Source organism: Carcharodon carcharias, chromosome 15, assembly GCF_017639515.1.
Source record: "Carcharodon carcharias isolate sCarCar2 chromosome 15, sCarCar2.pri, whole genome shotgun sequence".
Classification (NCBI taxonomy): Eukaryota; Metazoa; Chordata; class Chondrichthyes; order Lamniformes; family Lamnidae; genus Carcharodon; species Carcharodon carcharias.
Window position 1 is genome coordinate 33,473,997 of NC_054481.1, and position 15,439 is coordinate 33,489,435.

At 40.7% G+C, this 15,439-nt stretch overlaps 1 protein-coding gene across 1 annotated transcript in view; it reads left to right on the forward strand.

Annotated features, from left to right (window-relative positions):
- Positions 1-15,439, forward strand: part of rgs11 (regulator of G protein signaling 11) — a 149,530-nt gene that overhangs the window by 48,995 nt on the left and 85,096 nt on the right. Inside the window, exons 5-7 of the mRNA XM_041206915.1 lie at positions 1,030-1,081; positions 2,995-3,053; positions 6,171-6,247. Coding sequence (XP_041062849.1) covers positions 1,030-1,081; positions 2,995-3,053; positions 6,171-6,247 — 188 coding nt within the window. The remainder of the gene's footprint in view (positions 1-1,029; positions 1,082-2,994; positions 3,054-6,170; positions 6,248-15,439) is intronic.

Sequence of the window (15,439 nt, forward strand, 5' to 3'; positions counted from 1 at the left end):
TTTTTATATTTAGGAAAATTTTTTACTTTAATTAATAAAAGCTTTCGGAAACCTCATCCCGCTCATGGATGATGTTTCCTAAAAGATGTGAAGGCTTGGGCTCTTCACCTTAAGGTTGGACGGGCAGCATTGCAAACAACTTTAATTGGTTTTTTTATGGCCGTTGACAGTTCAGCTGGCGCACAACCACCTCTGGCACTCACCTGCCGAATGAAATATCTAAATGACACATGATGATGTCAGGACACACGCCCGACGTCATTGCGTGTCATTTTGCACATCGGCATTTCAGGCCCCGCCCCTGCACGCCGACGGCAATATTCTGGCCATGTTGTCGAAACTTTTCCATCTTGCACTCATCAGGACAATTCGCAAGAATGCAAAGGGAACAACAATTTATACTGTATGAGAAGAGAGTGCTGAATGGTTGGCAAATGGACTCTGATTAGTAGAGGCATTGCCATGGAGAATGCACCAGTTAACTGATTACTGACAGTTGAAATTCAAACCAGTGTTTCAACAACATTTTTTTTTCAGCAATACTGAAATATCATCATATGTAATGCAAGACAATAGTGCTGTGGTGCTGTCTCCAGAAGTGCAGTGTTTCTGTAATTTGATTACTTTGATTTATAATAGAGCAATATTTCTACATCTAAACCATTTATGCACTAATTAAGGGATAACACTGGTGCATATTGGCTTGTACTTTGACCACTGCCTCCGCAGATATAAGATAAACCATCGTATATATCATAAAAAAAAATGATTTTATTTGAATTTCTTTATTTTTCAAACTATATTAAGGGCAACCACAGATACCCATGTTAAGGTTTTTTAGCACTACATCACTAAACATGTGGTAAAATACCACAAGCTATTGGATATTGGCATAGGCGCCATCAAGCCAAATTGTCATTTGGGAGGAAACAAAGGATGTCTGAACATGAAAACACCCAATAGTTTAAACCCACATGAGATTACTGTGAAAGTCATTATAAATAATCTCTTTCCTTTCCATCTTTCTAGACCCCTTACTTCTGGACTTCATATAAATGGCCTGCGAGAGAGCTTGATTATGGTAAGTGTGCATTCAATTTGTAACTATATATAATAGAATTACATTTTTTTTTAAGTTTAAGGTATATATTTTCAGGTAAAGTGTTTAATTGTTACAATTTTTAAACATGTTTTCAACAACAGCTTGCATTTATATGACAGTCTTCATTTAAATAAAGGAGGTGCTTTACTTGGACTGGAGAAAAACATGAAAGCATAAGGAACAAAGGACTTAGGAACAGGAGTAGGCCATTCAGCCATTCGAATCTTCTGTGCCATTCAATAAGATCATGATTGATCTGTGGTTTCAACTCCACTTTCCTGTCTGCCTCACACAGCCCTTGACTCACTTGCCTATCAAAAAGCTGTCTAACAGTGCCTTGAACAAATTTACTGGGCAGAATCTTCGGCTCGGCGAGCAGGGGCGGGGCCCGCTCGCTGAGGCATAAAATGATGCACGGTAACATCGGGCGTGCGACCCAACATCACTGCGCATCATTCAGATTTTCAGTTCGGCAGGCACGCCGAACTGTCAAAGGCCCATTAAGGCCAGTTAACTTTCAATTGAAACAATTAACTGAGCTGCCCGTCCAAAGTTGGCGGGCAGGCGAAGAGCCCAGGCGGCCTTCCACGAGCGGGATGAGGTTTCTGGAAGGCTTTTAAAGTCTTGTTAAAATTTTTAATAAAATTAATAGACATGTCCCAGCTCATGTGACAGTTTCACATGAGGGGACATGTATTAAAATTTATTTTTTCTTTATTAAATTTTTTTGAACTTAAACTAATCTCCCTATGGCAGCTCTGTGCCTCAGGGAGATTTCAGCACAGGCCCCGACTCAGGCAATTTACCCCCACCTGCACATACTAACTACCCTAGAAGGAGACGTTAATAGGAAATGAGAGAACTTTGGGGGAGGAAATTTTCAGAGTCAAAGTAATTTTCAGTGACAAGGATTTAAAGGGTAAAGACCAACTTTAACAATGCAGCAGCAGTACAAGGAACAAGGGATAAGGGTTAAACTGAGAAATGGGCAGCACTGGTTGAGGTAAATGGTTGCCCCAGAGGTTTGAAGTGGACGAACTAGAAACCATTTCAATACAGTTTTCAAGAGACATGTATTTTCTGTTATGAGATGGTACATCTTTTATTGAGTGTCCAAAGTATAACATAAAATTGAACGTGAAAAGCCTAGTCAATTTCTAAAATAAATACTCTTATCATAAAGGGCCTTTCAATTAAAATAAGATATTTTAACATTTGAGTAACGTATATTAAATAGTTATCTATTGAAGGACAAGGGCTATCGCTGCATGGGAAAACCATTACCTCCAAGTTCCCCTCCAAGTTGTACACTAATCCATCGCTTGGTTAAAATTCTGAACTCCTGCCCAACAGCAATGTGGGAGCACCTTCACCACGCAGGCTGCAGTGGATCAAGAAGGTGGCTGCTCACCTTCACAAGGGCAACTAGGGATGCAAATTAAATGTCAGTCTTGCAAGTGACTCAAACATGTTGCGAAGGAATAAAAAAAAAATTGCCTCTTAACACTGGGGTAAGGGAACGTATAAACAAGTTACTCTGGAGGTACATTTTAACAATTTTCTTTTAACAGTTTCTTAAGTGTATTTAAGTAGGAAAAATGTTTCCTAGTTCAGGTATTTGTATTTTCTAGAGCCTTCCTGTGCGACCTATATTTGTGTTAAATCCTTCTGAACATAGTTCCTCATGTGATGTGATGTTCACGCACTTTCAAAGTTTTGGAAAGCCACACTTTGCAGTGGGTTGTTATGGAAAAATAGATCTATTGGGCAGATGTTCTGATACATAATAGATCTTGTATTTTTATTTTTGCGGAACATGACATCAGTGGGAATGTAACATCTGCAACCCTCAAAGCTACTACATTGTATCTTATGAATCTTTTGCTCTTTAGCCATTTATTTGGCAAAGAAGAACATAACGAGGCAGGGAGGCTTGCTTGACTACGAAAAGGTAAGATAACTCTTTCCTTAACTTGAATTTGAGCAGAGTCATTTTGTCTGTCACAAGTACTTGTGTCTTTTGTATGTGTGTGGCTGCTGTTGGGTGTCGCAATTTTATTAACAGTCCAACAAACTTCAAAAAGTGTGAAATAAATGTAGCCCTCTTAAGACATAAATGAGTATTGAAATTGCCTATCAAAAATGCATGTCATTTAAAATATTGCTTGTAACTAGTTGGGGTTTAGTTGAAACAGAAATGCAGTTAACCTGCTCTGTTCTAAATTGAAATTTTACAGGGAAAATGGGTACTGCTAACAGATGTTATCCTGAAAGCAGGTCACTAAAATCAGAATGTACAACTATTGCATTACCATTCTACTGCCTTTATCTAAAAGCCATTCTTTCCCGCTTTGGGCATTGTATGTTCCTAAAGAACTGTCCGGTTCCTGCTCAGTCAGGCACATATAAACTAAAGGCTGAAGTTTTCCAGCCTGCAGGAGGGAGAAGCAGCTTCCTTTGAGCTCACCAGACGTTAACTCTACTGCCACTTATTTTTGGGACTATTTTTAACACTTCTGCAAAGAGTATTGCACCTCAAACTCCTAGATCATGTATTTAGTTTATACCTCAGAGATCTGTTAGTGACTACCCTTGATAAAGCAGTCTTATGCTAATAAGTCTAGCCATTTCTTCCAGCCAGATTTAATTTATTTGTAATTGAAGTGCCCTGTTGTGGTAGATATGTTGGAGAACCAAGATTTGTTTTAAAGCTTATTGTATGTTTAATTGGACCTTGCTCTACCATTCATTAAGTTTTACTTTTCTGATGCAAAATATTCACAGGTGAGTATAAAAATAATTACTGATTTTAAAAATAGCACATATCACCATGTGGAGAGGTGGGGGAGAGGTTCAAGTGGGAGTGCACCCCCACATCAAACATATGACTGAAGCACATGTGAGCCCTGTATGAATCAGAATAAGTAATGCTTCACCTCTGCCTAGCTCTGAAGAGACACTAGTCAGCCTGGGGACCAACTGGGAAGAATCAATCTGCATGCACTACCCCCGTCCCAACACAGTAGACATTCAGTGTCACAAAGGGCAGCCCCGTCAATCAACATGACCATAATTATGCTGCATCTTTTCCCACACTACCTTCCCTCCCTCCCACACATGATTAATTTCCAGAAACCAAGACAAAATGACTGCTCCAAACCACACTGCACCTAATGCAAGCACAGTCATACTAGGAATCTGTATGTATCCCACAGGCAGTTTGTAATCGGCTAAAGTCTATATTCTGCAATATTTTATTACTTATTAGTGCATTATCATTATTTCCCTGAAATATTACTAGGGAATCAGATTTATCTGCAATATATTGATAAACTCAAATAGCCATAAATATTGGTAATCTGCTAGAATTTACATCAAAATGTAAATATTAAGTACTTGAGAAATAATGAGGTAAACTCCAAAGCAACTGTCAGAACGATTCTGTTAAGAACAGAATTTTATAGTAGTCACTTTTTATAATGTATTTCTTTACGTTGATATAATTTTCCATAGCCTTATCTCCAACAATGATTTTACCATTGTCCATCCCTGTTTTTGTCACGGGAATGGCCCCCGTGTTTCACTGCCTCAAGTCTGAGAGGTATAAAAGTACCTAGTGAGCACTGGCTCAGCCATCCATCATCACACCCTACATGAGGGCATAAAGCCTTGTTCAGCTCTTCCAGAAATGCTCACAACACTAATATTATCCTGGAAAACTCCTTTTCTCAATAACCAACCACCTTGCTTAAACTCGTCTTCCCTCCCCCTTTCGTCCTCAACTCTAACGGCAAGGAGTACATCACTGTGAAGTAGATGTGGCAGCATATTCAATAAATGTCTGCACAGAACTGCCTCTCAGTTGATCTAATTTACAAGGTAATCATTGTGTTTTTGTTGCTAATTGAATATTGGAATTGGGTGCTGTTCTGGCATTGGATGTCAGTTTAATAGATAATGGCCATTAATGCATAGCTTTTCCGCATAGTCAGGGCTATTTTTTTTATAATATATGTTCAGTCATGGATTGTGGGTGTCACTGGCTAGGCCAGCATTTATTACCCATCCCTAATTGCCCCTGAGAAGGTGGTGATGTGCTTCTTCTTGAACCGCAGTCTGTATGTTGTAGGAACATCCACAGTGCCATTAGGAAGGAAGTTCCAGGATTTTGACCCAGCAGCGGTGAAGGAATGCTGATACAGTGACAAGTCAGGATGGTGTGTCACCTGGAGGGGAACTTGCAGCTGCTGGTGTTCCTATGCATCTGCTGCCCTTGTCCCTTTTAGGTGGTAGCCGTCACAGGCTTGGAAGATGTGAGTGACTAAATACTCAGAAATACCTGTGTCTTAATTATTACTGAACATAGTAATACAGCTGCAGCTGATTATGTAACCTGAACTAATAGGGGTAATTTTCCAATGAAGTATTACTTGTCTGTTGTGTATCTCGGAAATTTGGGCACATGGTACACAAGAAATTGGGTATAGTAGGCACCTGAATTTCCGATCTGTGCTCAGTGCCAATAGCACAATGGTGTAAATTTACCTTAAGTATGTTTATCAAAAGCTGAATTGAATATTAAAGTATATTAAAACCAAGTTTGAGGAAATTGCAGACTCCTGGAATTTCCCATCAATAAACTGAACAACTATTTGTTTCTCTGATTACATATTTATTATGCATTTTACTTCAGTAATGAGGAGGCAGTCACATGAAAAAGAAAATAGGTCATTCCATCTTTTGTCGACTGTTTTATCACCTCTAGAGAGTACTCATTATCTTTTTAACTGCACCTTGCCCTCTGGAAACAAGCTGCAAACCTATCCTAAGCTCTCTGGAGAAGGACGTGTTCATAATGTTGAGTAACCTCCGTTTGCATTCTAGTTGTATAGTATAATTGGGCACATGTTCACAGAGGATCATGCTGTTAGCTATAACAGCACTATTTCATATATTTTGAAAGCAGTACATACAGACGACATCACTGCATATGCATCTTTATTTTCAAACTGGCTGTGCTTTAGAAAAAATGTTTTTAAATCCCTTTCAAAATGTTTAATTCCTACAGGACAGTTACAATCTACTGCACAAGAGGATCAATCATACTTGGGATTTTGTGGTAATGCAAGCCAGAGAACAGCTCAGGTTAGTTCGATGCTTATTCTTTATACTATTCCTGTTTGCACTGTACTTATAGTTCTAAATAATTATGTTTTTATTAATTCTATCTACTTATATGTTTTTGGAATAAATTTTGTGAAAAACACTAATAGAAAAGCTTAGTAACTGTATTTTATCAGTATAAAAGTACATTGTCTTAATGCGTACAGAATAGTTTAACCTGAAATTGTTACAAATTTATTGTACTGCTAATATAGTTGCAGGTTCAGCATGTCATTGCTATGAATAATTAAGGAACATATGGTAATCCATAGCACTATAAATAGAAACGGAACTATAGAAATGTAACTCAAAAACAAAATATTGTATGTTTATATCAACCACTTTCTTTTGTATGACTTGTATTATATAAATGTAATTTACATCTATAATGATATAGATTAAAGAAAAAATATGAAGTCCTAGTATAATTCAGACACATTTAAATTATTATTGTGATAAGATGATATTTTCTTTTTAATATTTCACTGACTAGATGTATTTCTAACACTATTAATAACTGAAAAACTTGAATTTTCAATTTTTTGTAATTCAGAATGAATTGATTTCAGTTGAAGATTAGAGTTTTTTTGAATGTATGCTTGCGTACGGTGAAGGATAGGAAAATGCATTCAGATGTGACACATTTTCACAATTCCCTGCTCTACCCAACTACTTTGTGTCAAAATTGACAAATACTTTTCACTTTTTTCCTGTATCTACTAAGGAGGGTGAAAGGGAAAGAGAACTGGAACCAGGGGGGACCTGTGTGGTTGCAAATATCACACTGCAGGATTTTAATTGAGAAGCTCTGCTTTGGAACATCATTGCACAAGTGTGATTGCAATATGTGATCCAAGCAAGCAAGATACATTTAGTCAGCAAATCCTGTTTCCAGGGGGATTATTCTTAAGAGTAATGCAAATTGTTCCTGAAAAATAAAGTGTAGATTTGTCTGCTATGGTATTGTTAACATTTAAATTATTAAATGTTTCATATTAATGCAGTACAGAGTCAGAAATCAGGCCTTTTTTTTTGCACCCTTACACCCAAATAAAAAATGTGTTAGCCAGCTACCGTGTCTTGTTTGCTAGATCTGGGACTTTGTATTATTAAACTGTTGTGTAGTTGTTACACCTAAAACAAGAGGCAGTGGACTCGCTGGCTCGCAAATCAGTATACTTGCTGTTCTTGCTGGGTAGTAGTCGTTTTGCAGTTTTGTATGTAAATATAGCTGCTTTGGAGACTTCTATGTGTTGCGGACTTTAGCTCAAATCACAGTTAAAGGAATGTGATTCTTGTTATACCTAGGAGAATACAGAATCTGATACATAATTCAGGGCAAGAACACACATATCCTGTAATGATATTGCTGTTGGCATTTACAAGCATTTACAAGCTTAAACCCAAGAAATGCCTCAGAGTTCTTGATATTGCAGAGTGACTTTTCCTGTTTTGTTGCTGTTTACTGCTTTGAGCCTGGATTTTTTTGGCTAGTGAGACGTGAGGGCAGATAGTGACAGATGGCCGGATCCAGCCTGTGTATCACATGGTTAGAATAGAAGTGAAATCAGCATTTATTTTATTTGCTGAGGCAGGGAATATACCAGCTTTATTTCCGATGGGCAGAATATTTGTTATTTAGTGGAGTTTTTTAAAAAAAAGTGAGCAGCAGCTACATCACCACAGCAGTGATATAAAAGCCCAAATTACTAAATTCCCATTTATAGCTGCGCTGCTTTGGGGAGGAATTGAAGGGAAGGTTTCACTGTAAGCGAAATTCAGACGAGGATACATCAACATAATTAGATATCTTCTGCATTCTGAAAAGGCGCAGAATAGTTTAATGGCACGGTGAAAGCAAAGCAAAACTGAAAAGATGGCTGCAAACTTTACAGCAAATAAAAAGATGCGGCAAAAAAGCTCCAATTTCAGCAGCTATGAAAGATCACAAAAATTGGACATGGGGATAAATTGGACAGTCCCCAAAAACAGAAGCAGGAATTGTCATGCACAATTAATCCACATCCGTTCAATGCAATACAGGCCGTGTGCCAGCTTGGTGCTTCCTGAATGATTTCTGCATGCAGCCAGTGCTAACCACATTGTTCATTGACTGCATGAATCACCAAGCAATTCAAAATTGTGCCTTGCAAGCATCAATTAAAGCTAGCCTGCACAGCTTAAGGCCAGCATGCAACCCAAGCTGCAACATCAGCCATCAGACACCAGACAGTGCATCATGGTTGAGTCCGCAAGTGTGGCACGTGGAGTCGACCACTACTTCCATGCTGGAATGGATGGACTTCAAGCTCTGCGCATAGCCAGTGTCATGTTGGTGCTGGATTCCTCCATGCTCCTCGACATTTGTTGCAGGGCTTCTGGCAGGTCTTAAAGGGTAGACAAATTGTGGCTGGTGCTGGAAGTCATACAGGAAGTGAACCTGACCTGGAATACAGTGAAAAATAGAGCAGTATGGGAGACAGTCGGCTCCAAGGTTTTAGGTAGAATGGGTGGAAGTAGGAGAGGTGATGGGAACTTCCTGCAAACCTCTCACAAGTGTTTATAGTCCTTTTTTATAGTCACAGACGATTTGAACATTCAACAAGCGGAAGCTGCTTCTATTCAGAAACTTGAGGGGGTTTACAGTAGCAACTCATAATGATGTCTCCATGCTATATAAAGCATCCTGTACTTCGTGGGCTCAGCAATAGAATAAAACTATCATGCTGCTGTTTAACTGAATGAGGTCCCTAGCTGTGGGATAAGTGACTTAAGTTAGCCAATGAATACATGCCCAGACACTCAGGTTGCCAACCCTCCAGGATTGGCCTGGGGTCTCCAGGAATTGAAGATCAACCTCCAGGACACTGCTGTGTGCAACCCTGGAGAAAAATCATTGGGACATTAAAAAATATCATTATTTTGCCATTTTCTTTGAATATTTCTCTTTATCAGATATAAAAACATTGAAAATGGGGAACAAAAGCCATTTGTCAAGCATCATCCAATTGGATAATGAGTCTTTTTGCTTTCTATTTGGAGTAGGAAGACACTAGGATGGATGTGTTAGCCGACTAATAGTAAGAGTTTGGTGTCAAGTCATGTGATGAAACTTTCAGGAATCCATTTAATCACAGTTGGCAACCATGCCAGACACACTGGGTGATAGTAAAAAATGCCTCATGGCTACGCAAATCAACCACTGGCAGAATTGAGTGGTAATAACTTTCACAGTCACAGGTGGAGCTGTTTGGGAAAATGATCGTGAATGCAGGACATCATGCTGGCTCATCTGACCGATTGGCTTTTTGATGTAGCTCAAGCAAGGCTCCTTCTTGAGATTTTCATAGCATCTGCAGAGCCTGTAAATCCTTTGAAGGGCTGCTTAATGCCTTTGATGCCCATCCTTCTCAAATGCTGTTAACAGTCTCCTTTCCTCCAACCTGCACTGTCTCCTTCTGCTACCTTAAAATTGTAGACAAGGGGATGCCCATTGAGAATCTGACTCCTGTGCTCAGAGCCTCATACCGTGGACAGAGGGACAGATTTCCCAGTGACCTCAGAGGCCCTCAGTCTTTCGGAGCTATCTCTGTCCAGGTGAAAGGCAAGATAATCTAGTTTAAAAGTTCTTCTGTAGCTTCAGCAATTTTGCATGAAAGTTTCCTCAGACAATGTGTTGCAATGAGTCTCAGCTCCCCACAATCTTAACTTACCTGAATTCACACAAGGCAAGGCCAGCGGCCCACTCCATAGCAAGGAGTACCTAAGTTGGTAGTCACATCACTGGAACATCAGTGGTTTGCATACACCTTCTAAATGTAGACCCAACAAAGTCTACACAGTCTGAAAAGCAAAATACTGCAGATGCTGGAAATCTGAAATAATAACAGAAAATGCAGGAAATATTCAGCAGGGCAGGAAGCATCTTTGGCGGGAAACAGAGTTAACGTTTCAGGTCGACGGTGACCCAGCATGTTCGATTTTTATTCCGCACTGACTCAAATTTGTCAGTGGCAGCTGTTATCCAGCAGAATCCAGGACACAGCTGGCCCAGATAATTTTAATATATTTTAAGCTTTTAAATGTTTGTACAAGGATCCCTTGAGCCTCCCCTGCCCATGCCCGCCACCTGCCTCCCCCTCTGCCCCTCACCTCTAAACGTGAACTTTACTGATATGTCCAGACCACCTCCACTTACATTTCAGCAGACTGTCCCTGGTGGTGGACTGATCCCTCTCAATTATCAACTTGTGTCCACGGGCAGTGGTGTCATTCCTGCTGGTCTCAGGATGGAGTCAGTATCTGAGGTCAGATAAAGCACCGCCTGCTTGGACCCTGTAATCTTAATTCCAACCCGGAATTAAACTGTGTCTCCTGATGGCAGGGCCCGGTAATTAAGAGAAAGGCAAATTGGATACACAGGCCTAGAAATTTGTTGGCACCATGCCTCTTTTACAGGCATACAATGGAAGTCTAAGCATTCAGTCCAATGGACAGTGTGCAGGCACACATTTTGTGCCCGATATGCATCACCTGTCATATTGACAAAGACCCTTATATAGACATCCAGGCATTAGGTGCTTTCTACATTCAAATAGTGGGGACACACCCTATTCGAGACTCCCTTTGCAAATTCTTTGGACTGTATTTTATACGGTGTAATGGTCCCCAACTCCCAAGTAAAATGACGGTTGGGAGCCCATCCATGAAAAAGTGGCTGCCTTGGTGCCATTTTATTCTGCTTAGGGTGTTAATTGGCTCAGGGCAAACTTCTGCCTTTATCTGGGGAGTTAGTCCCACCTTAGAGAGCTGCCAGCCAATCGGATTGGCTAACAGCTCCGTGGCCCCACAGCACTAGGTTCAAGTAACAGCCATTGCTGGGACTACAGCAGTCCCTGAGGAAGAGCTGGTTATGGAGGCTGGACACCAAGGTAACTCCAGGTATTGGTGTACCCAGCTAGGGGAGTGAGTGGCATGGACGCCAGGTTTGAGAGCCTGCGCTGTAATGTTAAAGGGGGAAGGATGACCTGGGGGAGGGAGAATACTTCCGATGGGCAAATGGACCCCCCAAAAGAGGTCCCCCCTCCCTTGGCCAACACCAAACTGCACAGTAAAAGCTGCCAGGCTACCTGTTTGGCAGAGGCCTCCTCCTGCCATGGGCACAATAGTGTTGTTGGGGCCAGCGGGGGCGGGGGGGGGGGGGGGGTGGTAGATGAGGCACTGAGGTGGCCATTAATTGGCCACAAGGGTCTCAATAAGCCCAAAGGTGAGTCATGGGCTGGATTTTACGATCCCCCCACCCTGCCACCTTCAAATATGCCAGTGGAGGAGTGTAAAATCCAGCCAGTTAGTGCCTGGCTGTGGGACGTGCCCTTACTTGCCACTTGCCATCCAAGCTTGGACATCCCTTAAATCCTACTTTAGGCTTGCATTTGTTGCTTCATTATAAGAGGAGTTGAAAATGGAACTGAAAGCTGCAGAATTGTCACCATACTGCTCAATTTCTGGCCTTAAGATGGAGGAAAGATCATTGATGACATAGCTGAAGATAGTTGGACAGACTTTCCCCAGGGGAAATCGTATCCCTCTTTGGAAACCACTGGAGTACACCTTTATAAGGGGTAATTATCAAACAGCTCAAGTGCAGAGAGAAATGATATGGGCTGATTATTGACTCTTTTGAAAGAAAAATCTGTCTTCCGCTACCTGCTGTGACAACATTAAATAATCTGCTAGCAATTTGCAGCTAGAAAGTAATCTCCTAAAGCTTCAGTAACACTTGAATAATACACAAGAACATCAATAACTTTCAATACATTGTAGCCCTCTTGGTCAGGTACTAAGGACAAAAACTGTGATATTAGCAGAACTGCAGGTGGCCCAAGACTATCCATTGAAAACCTGACCCATTCTTGTGTATGTTTAACAGTGAATTACACTTCAAGGAGTCCTTGAAGTGATGTCCTGGAACTGTGATGATTGGCCTCCAACAAACACAGCCATCTTCCTTTGTGTCAGCTATGACTGCCACCATGGGAGGATTTTCTGCTTAGATTTGCAATAAAATGCTCTGGACAAGTAACCAATGACCTGACGTGCCTTGTTAACAGCCTCATGTTGACTTAATACTTCTAGAGTAATGCTAGGGAAATCCATGGACGAAGAATATCCAATGAAAAGATTTAACAAAATCCCACATCTGAAGCTTTTAAGGAAGCTATATGCACATGGAATTACAAGTAAAAAGTTAAAAGTGATGACAATGGGAAATGCATTTTTCGGGACAATGACCATTGGAATTTCATTAGTACCTCATTTGGGTTCTACCTTGCTTGCATTGTACATAAATAGTATAGAGATAGATACTTCTGGTAATGTTATATTTGCAGATGATACCAAGCTAAATTAAGGGAGACTGAAAATTTTCGAATGGCTGCAGACAAATTAGGACCAATATCATTGGAAATTTGTGGACCAACACTTCATGGCTTCCTGTCAGCAATCTTGTTAGGCTGGAAGTGTGGTATTATAAAATTGGCCCTTTTAAGCAGATAGGTCACAGAAAGGCAAACAGAATTTAAAGAAGCAAAATGTGATGCCATGGTGGAAATGAGAGAAAAAATGTAATTCACTGTTGAACATACACAAGAATGGGTCAGGTTTTCAATGGATAGTCTTGGGCCACCTGCAGTTCTGCTAATATCACAGTTTTTGTCCTTAGTACCTGACCAAGAGGGCTACAATGTATTGAAAGTTATTGATGTTCTTGTGTATTATTCAAGTGTTACTGAAGCTTTAGGAGATTACTTTCTAGCTGCAAATTGCTAGCAGATTATTTAATGTTGTCACAGCAGGTAGCGGAAGACAGATTTTTCTTTCAAAAGAGTCAATAATCAGCCCATATCATTTCTCTCTGCACTTGAGCTGTTTGATAATTACCCCTTATAAAAGTGTACTCCAGTGGTTTCCAAAGAGGGATACGATTTCCCCTGGGGGTGCAGCAGATGTCTCTATATTGTCTTTATTCATTGGTGGGATGTGAGCGTCGCTGGCGAGGCCGGCATTTATTGCCCATCCTTAATTGCTCTTGAGAAAATGGTGGTGAGCTGCCTTCTTGAACCGCTGCAGTCCCTGTGGTGTAGGTGCACCCACAGTGCTGTTAGGGAGGGAGTTCCAGGATTTTGACCCAGCAACAATGAAGGAACGACGATATATTTCCAAGTCAGGATGGTGAGTGGCTTGGAGGGGAACTTCCAGGTGGTGGTGTTCCCATCTATCTGCTATCCTTGTCCTTCTAGATTGTAGTGGTTGTGGGTTTGGAAGGTGCTGCCTAAGAGGGTTTGGTAAGTTCCTGCAGTGCATCTTGTAGATGGTACACACTGCTGCTACTGTGCGTCGGTGATGGAGGGGATGAATGTTTGTGGATGTGGTGCCAATCAAGCAGGCTGCTTTGTCCTGGATGGTGTCAAGCTTCTAGGGTCTCTCGGTGGTAATTTTCTCTTAATTATGCAATGGCAGATTTACAGGGATGAGTCTTTTTTCCCAACCTCCATTTCCCCCTCTCTGGTGGTCATGTTAATGTGCCGCCACTCACCTTCCTGCAGCTTGCTGCTCCTCCAGTCACTGGTTGTTTCTCTCCCACGCTTGCTGCCAATAGACACACTAGTCAGATGCAGCTGATATATTTCTCCCAACTTCAAGTGCTTATGGTCCAACAAGCAAACTCATCCATCACGTTAATGGTAAGTAAAGAATTATTACAGGCATATGTTTTCCTGTAATGTGTAATTATAATGATTTACAAAACGTGTGTTCATTAGAGGTGTAGGTAAAAATAGAAACTTAGTGTACGGCATATGCAAAAAGTTGGTAAACCTGAATAGGGGGGGTACATGACCAAAAATGTTTGGGAACCATTGGTGTATACTACTTCTAATGTTCATCCAATTACTTGCAAAGTAAAAACAATATATAATGCCAATATATAGATTTTCATAGGCTTTCCTTGAAGCCAGTTTGCTTGGTTATCTATAGGGAGGAAGGAAACTTCCCTCATTGTTCAAGTATGTCTTATTAGTGGGAGTGGAAAGATTACAAAGAAAAGCATTGACAGAGGCTGCATTATCCCATCAACAGGTGTCAACAGTATAGAATAAACGGGGAAAATATTACACATGTTGAACAGTCAGCACTGCCTACAACGAAGCATTGCATGGATCCCAATTCTGGAGATCTTGTTACTTATCTTGACATTTGTTGGCTACTTACTCTAGAAGAGATCTTGTTGGAGGCAATGGACTTTTGTTCAAAACATTTACTTACATGCTAACTATTTTCAAAGATTTAATAAGATCAAGACATAGCTGGAGCTACTCTCTGAGATGCGTCACACTCATCTCCTCTATTGAATGACATCACTATGACATTGTTTCTTTTGCACATGCTTCGTAGCTATCATTAGAGTTAGCCTTTTGCTCTACACCTCCCCTGAGTCTTTATCCCATACTATTATACACATCCCCCACACCTTCCTCTCACAGTCTCTGTTCTGTGGCATCAATCTCCAACTGTGCTCTCGCCTCTCTCTGAGGATGTACAGGACGTATGCTGCCCAGAGGCTTCTCCTTGGAAGGCACCGACCTCCTCAGACAGAGATTTCTGCTTCTGGTCCTCAATATAAGGCTGATGAGCAGAGAATTCCCTTTCCTTCTCTTTTATCTTCCCCTTCTTCTTCATACTTTGGGAAAAGTTGCTCTTGCTTGAAAGAATGAAGCTCATCCAGCTCCTGTGAAGACTTGTACACTGTAGAGGGTCTACAAACTTCCACTGCTGCAAAGAACAAGGTATTATGTAATGCCTCATCCATGAACGAATCAGACGGATGAAGAGAAGGACGAAGAATATTCGGAAGAAAAATTATGATTGTCCTTGCTAATACTGTAGGAATTTATTTTTCTGAAGGCAGTGGTTGAGCTTGCAAACTTTGTTCGGTGTGAGTTTGTTCCTCAGTGGGCCTGAACAGCTCTGGAACTTCATCAGAATGTATGCTGTCTTCAAAAAGTAAAGCAAGGTTCAGGATCTCCTCTTGTGTCAAATCATCGATACTAGCGGCATCTTGGTTATCATCCTCTTCCACTCTTTCCCGAAAGAGCAAATTAATGTCTAGAATGTCAT